The 15,160-nt window shown below is 32.9% G+C and overlaps 1 protein-coding gene across 1 annotated transcript; it reads left to right on the top strand.

Annotated features, from left to right (window-relative positions):
• Positions 1–9,067: 9,067 nt before the first annotated feature.
• Positions 9,068–14,228, top strand: LOC131644535 (ras-related protein RABE1a-like). Its single transcript, XM_058915060.1, has 8 exons — positions 9,068–9,445; positions 10,669–10,741; positions 10,853–10,953; positions 12,903–12,968; positions 13,197–13,294; positions 13,400–13,462; positions 13,545–13,637; positions 13,827–14,228. The coding sequence occupies exons 1-8, from the start codon at positions 9,373–9,375 to the stop codon at positions 13,908–13,910; spliced, it is 651 nt and encodes a 216-aa protein (XP_058771043.1). The 5' UTR covers positions 9,068–9,372; the 3' UTR covers positions 13,911–14,228.
• The last annotated feature ends 932 nt before the right edge of the window (positions 14,229–15,160 follow it).

Below are 15,160 nucleotides of genomic sequence, written 5' to 3'. Positions count from 1 at the left end.
ATGTATTTCAAACTATTGATTTAAGATTTTTAACCTATCGATAACCAAACTTTAGACATAGATTTGAGTATTAATTTTCACTATGTATCAGATTTGCATGTTACCTATTGTTTGATATGTGGAGACATCTGATATTAATCAATCGATTGTTAGTTAGGAATTTCGACGAGTAAAATAAGATGAAGGCTATTGATGAAGAAAGTTATTTTGAATTGAGATGCAAGTTCAAGCTCACGAAGGGAATTCAAAGTATCAATTGTTTGAAGAGTTTTTATCTTATCAAGTACTATAGAAGGAAGTATCACCGAAAACAAAGATAAAGACTTAAAATTTTTTTGGAGCTTTTTACGAATAAGCTTCGGTGGTCACATTAGTTGAGTTTGGCGCCTGGAAAGGAAAATAATTCAAATGTAAATTATCAATCTTATCCAAAAGGGACGCTTGGAGACCTTAGATATCGAGACACATGCAAGCGAAGAACGTCGCATTCCATTAGAAAAAGGTCGTTAGGGTCAAACTAGTGTAAATTAGAATCACAACATTAGATTTGAAGTATGTTCAATGTGTAGAAATACTCAATTATACTCAAAGTACCAACACAGATCGAGAAACGAGTGCTGAGAAATATACGTATGATTAACCATTATTTAATCCAATTTCTAGTTATTTTTGCCTTTACTTTATCAAAGGTCTTTTACATTCCTTTTACATTTCGAGCCATAACCTTTAAATCATCGTTACTTTTCTGCATTTACTTTGTATTTTAAAACAAACCCTTTACTTACAATTTAACCACAACAATTGAAAGAATGTGTACTTAACCAACATCAAAATCTCAAAAACTAGACTATGTCCTTGGACCAATCTAGTCGATCCTGCGAGTAACCAAAATATAATTATTTTGGAGGGCTAGCGATTGTTTACGAATTTTCGTGTAAACACCGGTATAATCCTGCAACGTCGCTCTATACATAGACGATGTTGACGAGTGATACGTGATTATAGAGATGATTAACTTTGTTCATGTATTTAGATTAGAAGAATGCATATTGTTATATGTTTTTATCGATCATGGGGTTATTTCTAATCTATGCCTGATTTAGTATCGAGGACATCTTTGCCTCTGTTAAATTCTAAGCGCTAGAGATAACTTTAAGTTTAACAGTCACAAGAGTATCGGTTCTTAATGCTCTGTTCTGGGTGATACACGATGGTATTAATGAATGTTTAGATTGAGTTTAACTGATTGATAGAATGCATATTCTATGGGCGAATGAAACTCATTCCTGAAAAGTTCTCTTCTCTCTAATACTTTACTTTTTCGTTTTTATATTTTATACATTATACATGTAAACAACTTGTTCACCCAAGCTATGAAACATAAAGACTGTTGAGGGATATTTGATCCCTTGCACTAATCCCCGTGGAGACGATAAAGAAACTTACTCTTGCTTGTCACTTTACCGCAACAACAATTAGGATTTGAGTGAAGTGAACATAACTAAGGTACTAATTGCAATTCATACTATACTACTTTAAGTTGCTCATAATTCCATCTCTTAATTCATCTAAAACCTTCTTGCATCTTCATACATAATCATATAAAATCTTTCTTCATCTAATTTTTGTGACAAGTATTTGTACACAAAGTTGTGTGAGAATATTGTGATATTCCTTTATTTCCATGTTGATTACATGATTGATCATTAGCAACAAGATGAATGGAATTTTAAAAACGAAGATATTTCTAACTCCACATTCAAGATAAAAGATCTTGAACTAGTTGACACTCCTTTTGGGATCAAAGTAAAACAAAATAGTGGGGGTTATGAACCTTACTATGTTGAGAAAACTTCCACATTCAAGATGAGAGATCTTGAGCTAGTAGACACTCTTTTGGGGAGGAAATTAAAGTGAAATAATGGGGGATATCAATTTAGTTAAACATATTATATTGAGAAAGTACTTGATAAGTTCCACCACTTACATTTCGTGGAAGGGGGTATACTCCATTTGATCCTAGTGTCAAACTTTCAAAGAAAGATGGAAGAGTTGTGGCTCAGTTGGAATAGGCAAGTGTAATTGGGTGTCTAATGTATTTTATGCAAAGTACCAGACCTGACATAGCATTTGCTGTTAGTAAATGAGTAGACTTACTAGCAATCCAAATGGTGAGCATTGGAAGGCCATCACAAGGATTTTCCATTATGGTATGTTTCCTGCCATATTAAAAGGATATACCAAGACGAGTTAGATATCGAGCGTCGGAGATCAAAAATATATAAATGGATGAATATTTACACTAGCTGGGAGTGCAATTTCTTGGAAGAGCGAGAAACAAACTAGTATTACTCTTTCAACCATGGAATTGGAGTTCGTGGCTCTTACTTCCACCAGTCAAGAAGCTGAATGGTTAAGGGACTTTCTGTTGGAAGTTCCATTGGGTAAAGACAATGTTTCAAAGGTGTTGATACATTGCAATACTCAAGACAATTTAGCTAGATCATACAATAAAGTGTATGACGGAAAGTCTATACACATAAGACTTAGACATTCTTTTATGAGAAAATTGATTAAAGATGTAATCATTTTATTCATATATATATACGGTCGAGCTATAATTTGGCTGATCCATTTACCAAACCACTTGCCAAATATTTAATAAAGACTACCTCGATAGGTATGGGGTTGAAACTCCTTGAATAAGAGTTCCAACAACGGCGGAAACCCAATCTTACGTTAACAGAACATTAATCTCAAGATTCAATGGGTAGTAACAAGTTGTTGATTTGGATGTTTGTCGGACATTTGGTAATAATTTTGACTATTTTAAATTGAGGGTTGAGTTTTTTCAAACTCTTAATGAAGTTCAATACCGAGGATAAACATCTCATGGAAAAGGATACAATATGAACTTCACCTATGTGAATTTCGAGATGGTTCCGTATCAAAGTGAGAATTGGAGTTTCTCTCACGAAAAATGCATGAAACAGGAAAGCACATGGCCATAAATAAGTGCTAGGAGAGAAATGTAGGCGAAGAACCCTTAAAGAATGTGTGTACGGTAACGTTAGTCTAATCACATGGATTAATGGTTTAAAAGCATTGCTACCTAACATTTTGATTAGACTTTGCGTTGTTCTTACTAAGGTTAAATTATAAATCGAAAGATACCTAATTGTATTAACATTATTTATTTTAAAACCTTGAGATTGTGATTTGTTTCTTTATCCTCCATGAAATCAATGACTTGCCTAAGAAGAAACACTATCTTGAAATAGATCTTACTTGAAATTTCGTTTAAGAAGAAACATTATCCTCCAAGCATCATGCCTAGTCAAAATTAGAAAATCCATTTAATTGAATGGTTAAGTCCTTAAGGAACACGATACCTTGACTTGGAATTTCTTTGATGTATTTCAAAACTTTTGTGGAAGCATTGAAGTTTTCCATTATAGTGTTGTACATGTTAATTCATACACAAGGTCTTACACGGGTTCGAGATAGAGTTTTAGTCAGCTATCCTCATAAACGACATGGATTTTTAAGTTGGCCATCCTCCAAACCAAACTAGGGTTTTACACGGGTTAACCTTAAACTGAGTCGAGATTTTACATGGGATAATCTTGAACCAACTAAGCTTTTACATTAGGCTAAACTCAAGAACGAAGATGAGATTTTACACAAGCTAATATCTAACTGACAAAGCTTTTACACATGGTTGAGCTCAGTAACCGTTGTGGAGATTTCAATGGGTAGTCTTCACGAACTAAAAGATAGTTTTTCTTCCTGGAAAAATTTACGAGCCAAATATATACTTCCTAAGACGATCCCATAAACCAAACAAGAGCTTTTACTTGTTTAACTTGCAACAAAATAACTTCTTATAGAAAAATATTTTACTTAATAGATAATACACTCTTGGTAAATTACAATTAAGTTATCACCTAGAGCAATGATCCTCACTTAGACACAAGATTATTCTCGAAGCACTAATGAAAAAATATAAGTGAGAAAATGATAGATTTATATAAAAAATACGAGAAAGTAAGAAAGTAAGGTCAAAAATCATTTTCAGAGTGAAATAAAATGATATAGAAGCTCTCTATTTATAGGCCAAAATGTGATTTAAATTTGGAAACAATCAATGGGCAAAATGAATGCCATAATCGATTATTTACCCCTAATAATTGATTGTTCAAGCCACAAAAGGAAGATTTTGATATCTAGTTGTTACAAACCATCAATAGAATTTCCCATTAGATTTTAGACTCAACAAATTAAAGATAATCTATTAGATTACTAGAGTTGATCGATTATTCAGATGTAAAAAGTAACTCAATTGATTAGACAATCCCCTAATCATTTAGTTAGGCCTTAAAAACATTTATAGGTGGTTTTCACAAAATAAAGAGAGTTTTCTCAAAAATAATTAGTGTGTTTTCTCTTGCCATAATATTTCCAGAAGTACCATTGTTCCTTTACAAGACACTGGTCACTCACACATACACGACCATATAAGCTTTCACGCTTTCTGTCTTTCACAACTCATAAGCTTCAATTCTCAACATCGTTATATTTGAGTTTAGCATCACACACGAACCTTGAATATTATATCTTGATGAATCTTGAGATATCTTCATGTTGATTACCATCATCTGAGATTTTAGAGGTCAAACCATTGTCGAACCATGAAACATAAGTCTTTATTTGAATTCGTTTGACAAAAACATTGGTAACTTAAAATATATGACTTGATCTTCAAGAACATATTCAAAATGATAGCTTAACTTAGGAGTATAGCTTGATAAAACATATTGAACATTTTTTACCGCTTGAGCTATCTTTAACAGATAAGGACTTTGCTGGATATTGTTTGATATGACGTGTTATCATCACCAAAATCAAACAAATAATCAGTTGATTTCATCTTTTCTATCAACAAAATTTTACACCCTGGATCATCTTGACAATACTCGCAAGCACATATATCCATGTTCTTCCCCTTTTAATGATAACAACACATTTATGAGGTAGGTATTACAAGAGTTGGATGAGTTGTTGCTTGCAGAAAGTGATGACATGTCTTGCTGTATTTAAGTATAACAATCTTCTAACTAACCTTTTGTAAGAAGGAGTATCTAGATAGGGAATACTTTGGTGCAAATTTAAAGAGGGATCAAAAGGTGTTGAGACAAGTTTTTATTTGATCAAACCTAAATCATCAATTTAAAAAGGCGATATTTCTTTTGGCACTAAGTGATTCCACTATTTGAATGTATAAATTCAACCAACAAAAATACTTCTTTTGACCTAAATCCTTTATTTTTAAGGAGTCGTGTAGTGGTAACTTGATGTACTCAAATTCATAAACCTTATTCCAAGTAATTATGACATCATTTACATAAACTAGAAGGATTGTGAAAAAATATAATTATTTTTTCTCAAGAATGAATGGTTATAATCAACTTGTTTATACTGGTGTTGAAAGAGGAAATTGGTAAGTATTTCATGTGATATACTCCTAACTTGCTTAAGTAAATATTAAGACTTAACAAGCTTACATACTTGATTTGGCTTAGATGTGGAAACATCACGTGAAAAAATCTTAAAGAAGTCTCCTTGAAGCTCACCGTGAAAAAATGCATTATTTACAACTAGTTGATTTAGTGTCCAATGATTGAGAGAACCTAAAGAAATGATGGTTCTGACAGTAATGAATTTAGAAATTGGAGAATAGGTGTTAGAATAATCAAGACCTTCAATTTTGTTATAAATTTTTGTAACTAGTCTAGATATGAACCTTTCAATGGAACCATTAGCAAAATCTTTGATTTTGTATATCCACATCCAACCAATTCACTTAACATTTGAAGGTAAATCCACAATCTTCTATGTTCCATATTTCTCAAGTGGATTTAGTTCAAGTTACATGTATTTGTTTCAACATTCAAACTTACTAGTCTCAACATAAAACTTTGATTCATTTTATGAAGATAATGAGAGAGATTATCGTGCATATGAATTAGACAAATTTGAAAAAGATATAAATTGAGACATATGATAAGGATTACCTTTGAATGATTAGTGAGAATCATTTATGGTTGTACAAATACAGTCTTGCAGATATGATGATGTATGCCTTACTCATTAAGGAACTATGGTAGATATGGAAGGATGTTCATTTATGCTGTTAGAGGTAAGAAATGGTGGATTAATTGAGTGTTTGGAATCATTTCTGCTAGGGCCAAGAGTTCTAAATTGATTAGGAATATTGGAATATGGAGGTTTGCAAGGGAAGTAGTCCCATCACGTGGTTGTAGATGGTGAGGTTTCTTGATATGGAAGTGTGCTTATGATATGCAAGTCAACGAGAGCATTGCATTTCATGCCAGATGTGTATCCTAAAAACAAGCATTTTTTGGCCTTTGGGTCAATTTCGGTTTTGTGATCATGTAGGGTGGAAGCATAGCATAGTGAACCAAAAAATTTAAATGAGTTTATATTAGGTAATATATTATATTTATTATGATTAATTTATAGTTGATCTTAGACAAAACCATAACTATGATATGTTATGCTCCAACATACACTTATATGAAACAAGTAATAATATTTAACTAAATTTTAACTATTTTTCTATCTGACTAACTAAAAACTTTGTTATTCATCTCTAATCACTTTTGGTTCATATTTCGCCAACCAATTCCTCCTAATTCACATCTTTGTTTATTTTTTTTGGTAATTCGGTCATGCTGTAATAATTTATGTTAGAAGTATTATGGTGGTTAGAGATGTGAAGAGGAAACTGGTGATAATGGTTTTGGTTGCTTTTTTCATGTTTATGTTTATTCATTCCTTTTTTGTTTCTCTCTTTTTTACCTCTTCTCTTGTTTCGCTCATGCTCTGCGGCTCTTCCAAACCTAACTTTTATGATTGTCTGATCTCAATCCTTTCTCTAACATCCAAAACTTAAAGTTTTCATTTGCCCCTTCCACTTCTACAACTTCTCTACGAAACCTCATAACTTTATTACCTCAAGGTCTTATTCTTCTTGTTTATAATGGAATTGAACATGACCATTGTCTTAAATTGACACTTTTGCAGGTGAAAAGAGATGTGAACTCTATGCAAAATGATTTCCAATGGTTGATACAATTGTCCTACATAACTTTGAACAAGTAATGGCAAATCCCTTAAATGTGAGAACTAAAATCTTGCACTTTACTATGCCCTTGGATTGATGGTTGTCTAAAACGATGTCCACATGCTCGACATGTCCATCAGGGTCCCCAGTGCATTCATACATCTCCATTTTGTAGGGCTTTTCTAAAGACATGTGAATGTTTCATTTAATGACTCTCTTTGTGAACGGGTTTTGTCAATGACAAGTGACAAATTGTTAAGGATAATTCATCTCGTACCTTATTTGCGGTTTCCACGAGAAAGAGGCCTTCTTGGACGACGACCAACGGTTGGCATATGACTATAACCTCTATCATCAAAGTCATGTGGCAAATAAGGATTTTCATAGAGAGGACAATTACCTCATTTTCACAGTTAATGGTCACTAATTGGTGCCAGTGAATGTATTCACCGTAATACTTTGGACCAATCGTGATCTCAACGTGAATCTTTTCGTGTATTTCTTATATGCGGATGAGCCTTGTGTTTTACTGTTGCAATAGATTAAAGATGTTCAACATAAGATCATTTGTGCATGAAGCGTCGAACATGGCTTAAGAGTATTGAAAAAGTGAACTAGTAGAGGAACCAAAATATGCAGAGGAGGAACCTATAAATGCAGTGGGAGAATATGAGAATATTGTTAAGGAACTTAAAAATGCGATAAGGAAGCCTAAACATGCTATGGAGGAGGAAGATTATCTTGGAGCAATGAATAATGGCTAATGATTCGTTGTTGAAGCATATGGATCTTACTTAGGAAAATTGTCAAGAGCTAACATAACATTATCTTAAAGGATCTAGATTTATGATTGGTGACCACAAGTTGAATTTGAATTAGATATCGTAGATACAATAAAAATTAGTTACAAATGCGAGATTGAAAGATTAGAGAGAATAAACGAAAATTGATTCACAGAGAGACGCCACTGTCCTGAATTGGAGCAGAGAATGACCGGTTCGACGATGAAGCCTACCATAGAAGATTTCCAATGCAGTTGAAAAGGTTTGCTAGTCCTATCCTAAACTGGAGCAGTGAATGACTAGTTTAGTGATGAAGAACATCCTATAAGGTTTTCAATGCGACTAAGATGGTTATCTGATCCTGTCCTAAATTGGAGCGAAAAATGACTGGTATATGTGATGGAAATCATCGTAGAAGGTTTCTAGTGCGATTGAGATGGATCTCTAGTGGACAGAGAGGGTACCTTCCAAAATTATTAACACCCTCACGCTCAAGCCATTAATAAAATAAGGTAAAACTTTGTAGGTGTGAGTTGAATCAAACCTATGCGTGACTCAGGGTCACACTTATGTATGAAATATCGTTGTACATATCTTCAGGTTATTCAACGTGGAACATGAGTGACTGTTGGATGAAAATCCAATGGCTCTGAGGGAAAGAGATGCATGCTCACGTGTGATGATGTGTGAGAGAGAGAACACATGTGAAGTAACGCAACAAACACCTTGAAAAGATTGAACTGTTTGTCCCAATCTTATGGGCTGCTTAGATTTTTTTGGCAAGTAACCTAGTAGCTGAAGTTCCAGCTTTTTAAATGTGAATAAATGGGATGTCGCGGATTCGAACTCACACCCTTACATTTGATGTCCCTACACATCTACAAACTGAATTGATTTAAAGAAAAAGTATATATATTAAATAATACAATTTATTAGGAAATGATATACTTAATAATTAGTTTATTAGTAAATTTCACAAAATAAATTAAAATTAAATTAAATATAAATTAACAGAAATATTAAACTACTTAAAACAATTCAAAATTAAGATATTTTATTTGTTTCAATATTTCAAAGTTGTAAATAAATATCTTGCCCTACAAATTTAAGACAATTCCAAATTAAAAAAGAAAGTGTTAAACATAATTGAGTTTAGAAATCCTTTTTCATTTAAAGAAAAAACACATTTCAACGCCCGACCACAAACCTCTCCGATCTCCATTTCCTTTTCAGATCTCGACCTTCTTCTCTCCCGCATCTTCCATTTTCCATTTTCGTTCACTTAATAACTCATCACACTCCACTCTCCACTTTTTCTTTCCATTAAAATCACAATATTTAAATTTTTTTACTATTTTTTCTCATATTTTATCTGAATCAATTTCTCACCCCTCTCGAGCACAGCAACCATCGTGGATCAGATCAGGTTTTTCAATTTTCGCGATGGCTGCTCCTCCTGCAAGAGCTCGATCCGATTACGATTATCTCATAAAGCTTCTTCTCATCGGTGATAGCGGTACTTTTCGTTTTTCATTTTCTGCAATTATTCTAATTATTTTCTCTTTCAGTGTTTATATATTTAGTAGTTTCTCGGATTTGCTTTGATTTGATCAGTTCTGTGATTTTTGAACTTATTAGGTTTACATGATTTGTGTTTAACCGCTTCAGAGCTTATTAGGTTTGGATTTTCGATGGTAAATTATTTAGCTGTACATTCATAGAAGTTTTACCGTAATGAATGAGGTAGTACCTGGTTTTTGTTAAATGAAATTGAAAAGTAAAAAAGGTTAGGGTATTAGTAGAGCCTGTTAACATGTTTTTGCGAATGGGTAGCTATCAAATAATACTGGAATGGCACACTTATTTGGTTTAGTTTATGTTAATATCTAAGTACCTTTTTAATTTGAACATCCCGGAGCCAAGGATGACCACTATGGGAAGAGTCTTAGCAGTGCAGAACACTATAGCGGCTGCTATAGGGTAATAGAGGAGCAGAGCGGTTCCTGACCCACTATCCTTTTCCCCCCTAATTTTTTTCTTGTTTTAAGGATAATTTGGGTTTTTCAATCAAATTTGATATGAGAGTCAACCTTAATCTTCCTTAATAGTCGTTTAAGCACTTAAGAGTAGTGTGTGCTTTGATTTACGAATATTTTATGAGTTGAGTTGTTTGTTTAATTTTACATTAAATATATGTTTATAATTATCATATGTAATTTGTCTAAAAAATGTTCAAATAGAACGATCATCATCCTGCTATACGCTCTCCCGCCTTTCCACTCTTGTGGTCAACCGCTCTATCTGCTATCCGAGAATGACTACTCTGGAACATCCAACTCATTTGTGTGTTTGAGAATCACTGATTGATCAAAAAGTGATGATCTTGTAGACTTTTGGCCCTCTTTGGATGAATTGCTTAGTCAGACGTGCTTGTTTATGAGCTGTTTATTTATTAAAACAAAAAGTCAAATGGTTTTCATTTAAGCTATATGCTCCTGTCTTATGATTATCCTGGAGTGGAGAGCTTATGTAAATAAGCTAAAAATAACTTATGGACATGTAACAATCTGTTTTCAGCTCTTCCAGAAACTCTCATAAGTGCTTATGGCAGTAGATAAGTTCAAATAATCTAATACAAACACATCATATCTCCTCCCTTTCTCACTTTATGGTAATAATAATAATGCATCTTATTAGGTTTCGTTTGTATTACATAACATTCTGTTTTCACATTGGCAGGTGTGGGTAAAAGTTGTCTCCTATTGCGTTTCTCAGATGGTTCTTTTACAACAAGTTTTATCACAACCATCGGGTATGTTGTTTTTGTATGAGTCCACTTATTTTATGTTTTCTTTGTTCTTCTTCAGTCTCTTTTGCGAGGAGATGGCCATGTACTTACTGGAATGTTTTATTTTCTCGCCAGCATTGATTTCAAAATAAGGACAATAGAGCTTGATGGTAAGCGAATCAAATTGCAAATATGGGACACAGCTGGTCAAGAGCGGTTTCGAACCATTACAACTGGTTAGTTTTAGCTATTGAAATCAATTTGTTTTGTTCTCTTTCCCTGCCAATGTAGCAAATAATTAGTGAGAGCTCAATTGTGGTCCTTTATTTTCAACTTACAAATACTTATGCAATGTATGCTTGTCATAATATTATTCGATTGCTAGTTATTTATTGATGCTCTGTTCTTGTGGATTGGATAGAAACCACTAAAAATATTAACTAGTCGTATATATCAATATTATTTATTGATTGAGGCAAACCGTTTTATCGAAAACCATCCTGTTTTGATTTAGACTTAAACTCCCATTTGCCAGATCAAATGTATAAGGTACTTGATATGACTGGCTGTCTATTAGCAGACCTTCTAAGCTTGCTGACTGTTTGAGACATTTATTACTAGATTGTTTGGGTGGATATCTTCATTAGATTGGTTTAGACTTTATCATAAAGTTCTGGATATTATCAGACCTGTGAAGTAGTTGGATCTCCAGTATTGTGCCCGCTGATTATAGCCTTACATGTGATTGGGGTTTAGTTCTACTATATGAAGCCTATAGACTTGGTACAACATGAGTACAATACGACAAGGATATGGGAAATTCTTGGAAACTGAAGATATGATATGGCCTAAATTTGTTCACAAATTTATAAAATTCTACATACTTTATTATTTTTCACAAATAAATGCAATAATGTTTGTAAAGAAACATTGATGTTTTTTCATTAATATATAACTATTATTTGCATATGATGATCACAACTCAAAAAATACTTATTTATTTTTCTTATACAACAAATGTAGTATTGTTAGTTTTATGTTAGGAGTGGAGGTCGATTCCTCAATCTCCTTCTTACTCCACTCTTACAAAAAAATTCTTGTCGCATTGTTCATTACAAAAAAGCATAGAGATATGTCTTTCTCTTACCCATTTTCCCTAACTATTGTCAAAATGTCACAAAGTTCCACTACTCCTATTTAATATAAGTTTAGACCTAAGAAGCACATACTCCAACATAGACACCAAACACGTTACGAACATTGTGACATGACTAGAGACCAACAACACATATGATACCGGGATACAACATACTTGTTTATATTTAATATAAGTCTATATTCTAATGTGATTATGTATTGTAAGATGTTGTGCTGTTTGTCAATATCAGTACATATTAGACCATTTACAATGGTTTCACTCAACACCCACTTTTTCAACTCCCAACACTCCACATCATTTTCTCTCTCTTCCACCTAATAACTCAACACTCATTCAACTTTTACCTTCTCCAATGGTTTTTCACTTAACACCCTACCCCACCACTTTTTATTTTCATATTCTTATTTAAAATTTATTTTTATTTTTATGATTACATAAAATTACAATTATCGATTAAAATTAAATTAAAATAATAAATACTTAAACAATTTATTTTTTAATTTTTTGTAATAAAAACAAAATTTATTTAAGATTAAAATAACAAAATTTAAAAACAAAATTCATTTTAAAAAAAGACACTTAACTTCAAAATAAACACTAATAGAAAGATAATAATAAGATTAAGATAGTGAAAATCTTGGTTTTTTTTTCTGTGTCCAAATCAAATGAACCAAGTCTCTATTTATAGAAAAAAAAAATCATGAATTTTGGTAAAAAAAAAATAAAAAATAATTTGCAACGAAATAATTGAGTTCAAAGTATTAAATGGATAAAAATCTGGCTAGCCAATCACAAACAGCCACATGCCCCCCTGCGTCAGACTCAATTGTGTTGAGTTTTCTCAACACCTCTCTCTTCCACCTCACACTCAACACTACTCTAAACACCCATTGGAAGAGATTTTGCATGTTGAGTTCAACTAAACACACCCATTGCACATGGTCTTATGATATTGACTGACAACCATCACTATTTCAAACACAATTTCTAGTCTGACAATGTGTTTAATCTTTTTCTATTGTGCAGCTTATTACCGTGGAGCAATGGGCATTTTGCTTGTGTATGATGTCACTGATGAGTCATCTTTTAACAGTAAGTTCTCCTTCCTCTTGGTTTTAATTTATGCAATGCCTCTTTTATTATTTCCTCCACATTTCTTAATCTCCTATGATGTGTGTTTCCTTAAACCCGTATTCATTAGTGGAACAAGTATATTTGTTAGTAAATTCTACTTCTCAACTTTTATTTTGGGGATATTCCAGTGCTTTGTTGTGTATTAAGATGCAACTGACTGCTAGATATGTTTCATTTCATATCCAGACATCAAGAATTGGATTCGCAACATTGAGCAGCATGCTTCTGACAATGTCAACAAGATATTAGTTGGGAACAAGGCCGACATGGATGAAAGCAAAAGGGTTTGCCCCACACACTCACTCTTTGTCCATCCTTTTGGTTATGCATGTACACGTATCTCCTGTGATTACTATGCTACACTTGATGCTGGAAATTATTCTCCTTAGGCTGTTCCAACTTCGAAGGGTCAAGCTCTGGCAGATGAATACGGTATCAAGTTTTTCGAAACTGTAAGCGGCACTTATTACTCTTGTTTGAAAAGTATTCTGAAATTGCTGTGCTGATTTTAATGCCAAGGTTTTGCTTATGCAGAGTGCAAAAACTAATATGAATGTGGATGAGGTATTCTTTTCAATAGCCCGGGACATCAAACAAAGACTTGCAGAAACTGACTCAAAGACTGAGGTTTATATTTTGACCTTTCTCTAGTTATGATGCATTGATCAATTATCTTGCAAATTGCCACAGTTTATATTTGTTTCATTTTATTTATTTATTTATTTATTTGAAGTTAATACAAGACTATTCCTTGATGCATACCAGATATAATTGCCTCGTCATCTTCGCACTAATTTTTTGTTTGGTTCTTTGCAGCCCCAAACACTCAAGATTAACCAACCAGACCAAGGAGCTGGGTCTGCTCAAGCCACACAAAAATCTGCTTGCTGTGGTTCTTAGGGGCAGCTCTAGCAACTCATTTGACCTAAGAAGTTAATTTGGTCAATGACTTTCATCGGTGCTTGTATTGTTCTTTTCTTATTTTACAGTTGCTACTTATTGGGTGTGAATGGTAGATTCTTCCAATGTTGGGAAATTAATCATATATCTATTTATTGCTGTATCTGTATCTGTATCTGTTTTTTCTTTCTTCTTTTTTCAGGAACCTGACTATATGCATAATCTTTGCTAAAAAACAAAGAACATCCTTGGCCTACTTGGTGCTCCAATATATCATATTTCAGAATCTTAGTGGTACTATGAACCAAACTTTATACATTTGATTTGATGTTTCTTGGCTTAAATTGATAATCTGATCAAATACTTGGATATATTATCGGTATATTTAGTTTTGTTCAATCTAGGCTACACTAATTATGCCATATGTTATTTCTTCATACTTCTCAAAATGCATTATTTTTCGCTTATAATCTGTATGATGGATTGAATTAAATGATTTTTCTATTCACAAGCTGTTTGAGTTTAGTTCTTTAAATGACTCATCTAGGTTAATCGATGATTAAAGATGAATATTGATTTACATGTCAACTTTCCTTTCTGTAGCAAATACTTGAATATGAACAAGAAAACACAAAATGGAGGACATAAACATAAGATGAGAGCATTATTAACACACAATGTTACCAGTTCTAGATTTGTTATGCACTGTTTAGTTGTATCAAAAAGATTTTGCAAGGGCTTATGAAGCTTTTAATGCTCTCTCTACAAACCCAAGTTAGTATGCTTAAATATTAAATATATGTAAATTTAAGCAAGGATAAAATGAAGCAAACCATATGAATACAGTGATTTGCTATTTAATAGAACCACCTGGTTGTTAGGTAAGTCAATGAGTTTGTATGCTAAGGTTTGAGTGGTTTACATAAGATTTTAAGCTCAAATTTTTATTCGATGGAAAAAAAATTCATCAGTACCTTGTCGGTTACCTTCCCTGGTCATGCCAATATTTTGTAATATGGTTTAAGGATTTAATTGAATATATGTGTAACAATGATTTACATTGGTAGAAAATAACAACTATTATTTTGAACAATTAACCATCTTTTCACTAGTTTGAAAAGTTAACCCTTTTTCTTTTGAAAAGCTACAATCTGTCTTTTTATGTCTGCAATCGCTACCACCACATTCTTTTCTTCATCCAGTCTTTAATTTTAATGTCTCATTGAGTTTGGCTAGACAGGACCGTGATT

This window comes from Vicia villosa, linkage group LG1 (genome assembly GCF_029867415.1).
Source record: "Vicia villosa cultivar HV-30 ecotype Madison, WI linkage group LG1, Vvil1.0, whole genome shotgun sequence".
In the NCBI taxonomy this organism is placed as follows: Eukaryota; Viridiplantae; Streptophyta; class Magnoliopsida; order Fabales; family Fabaceae; genus Vicia; species Vicia villosa.
This window is presented reverse-complemented; position numbering and strand designations above follow the sequence as displayed.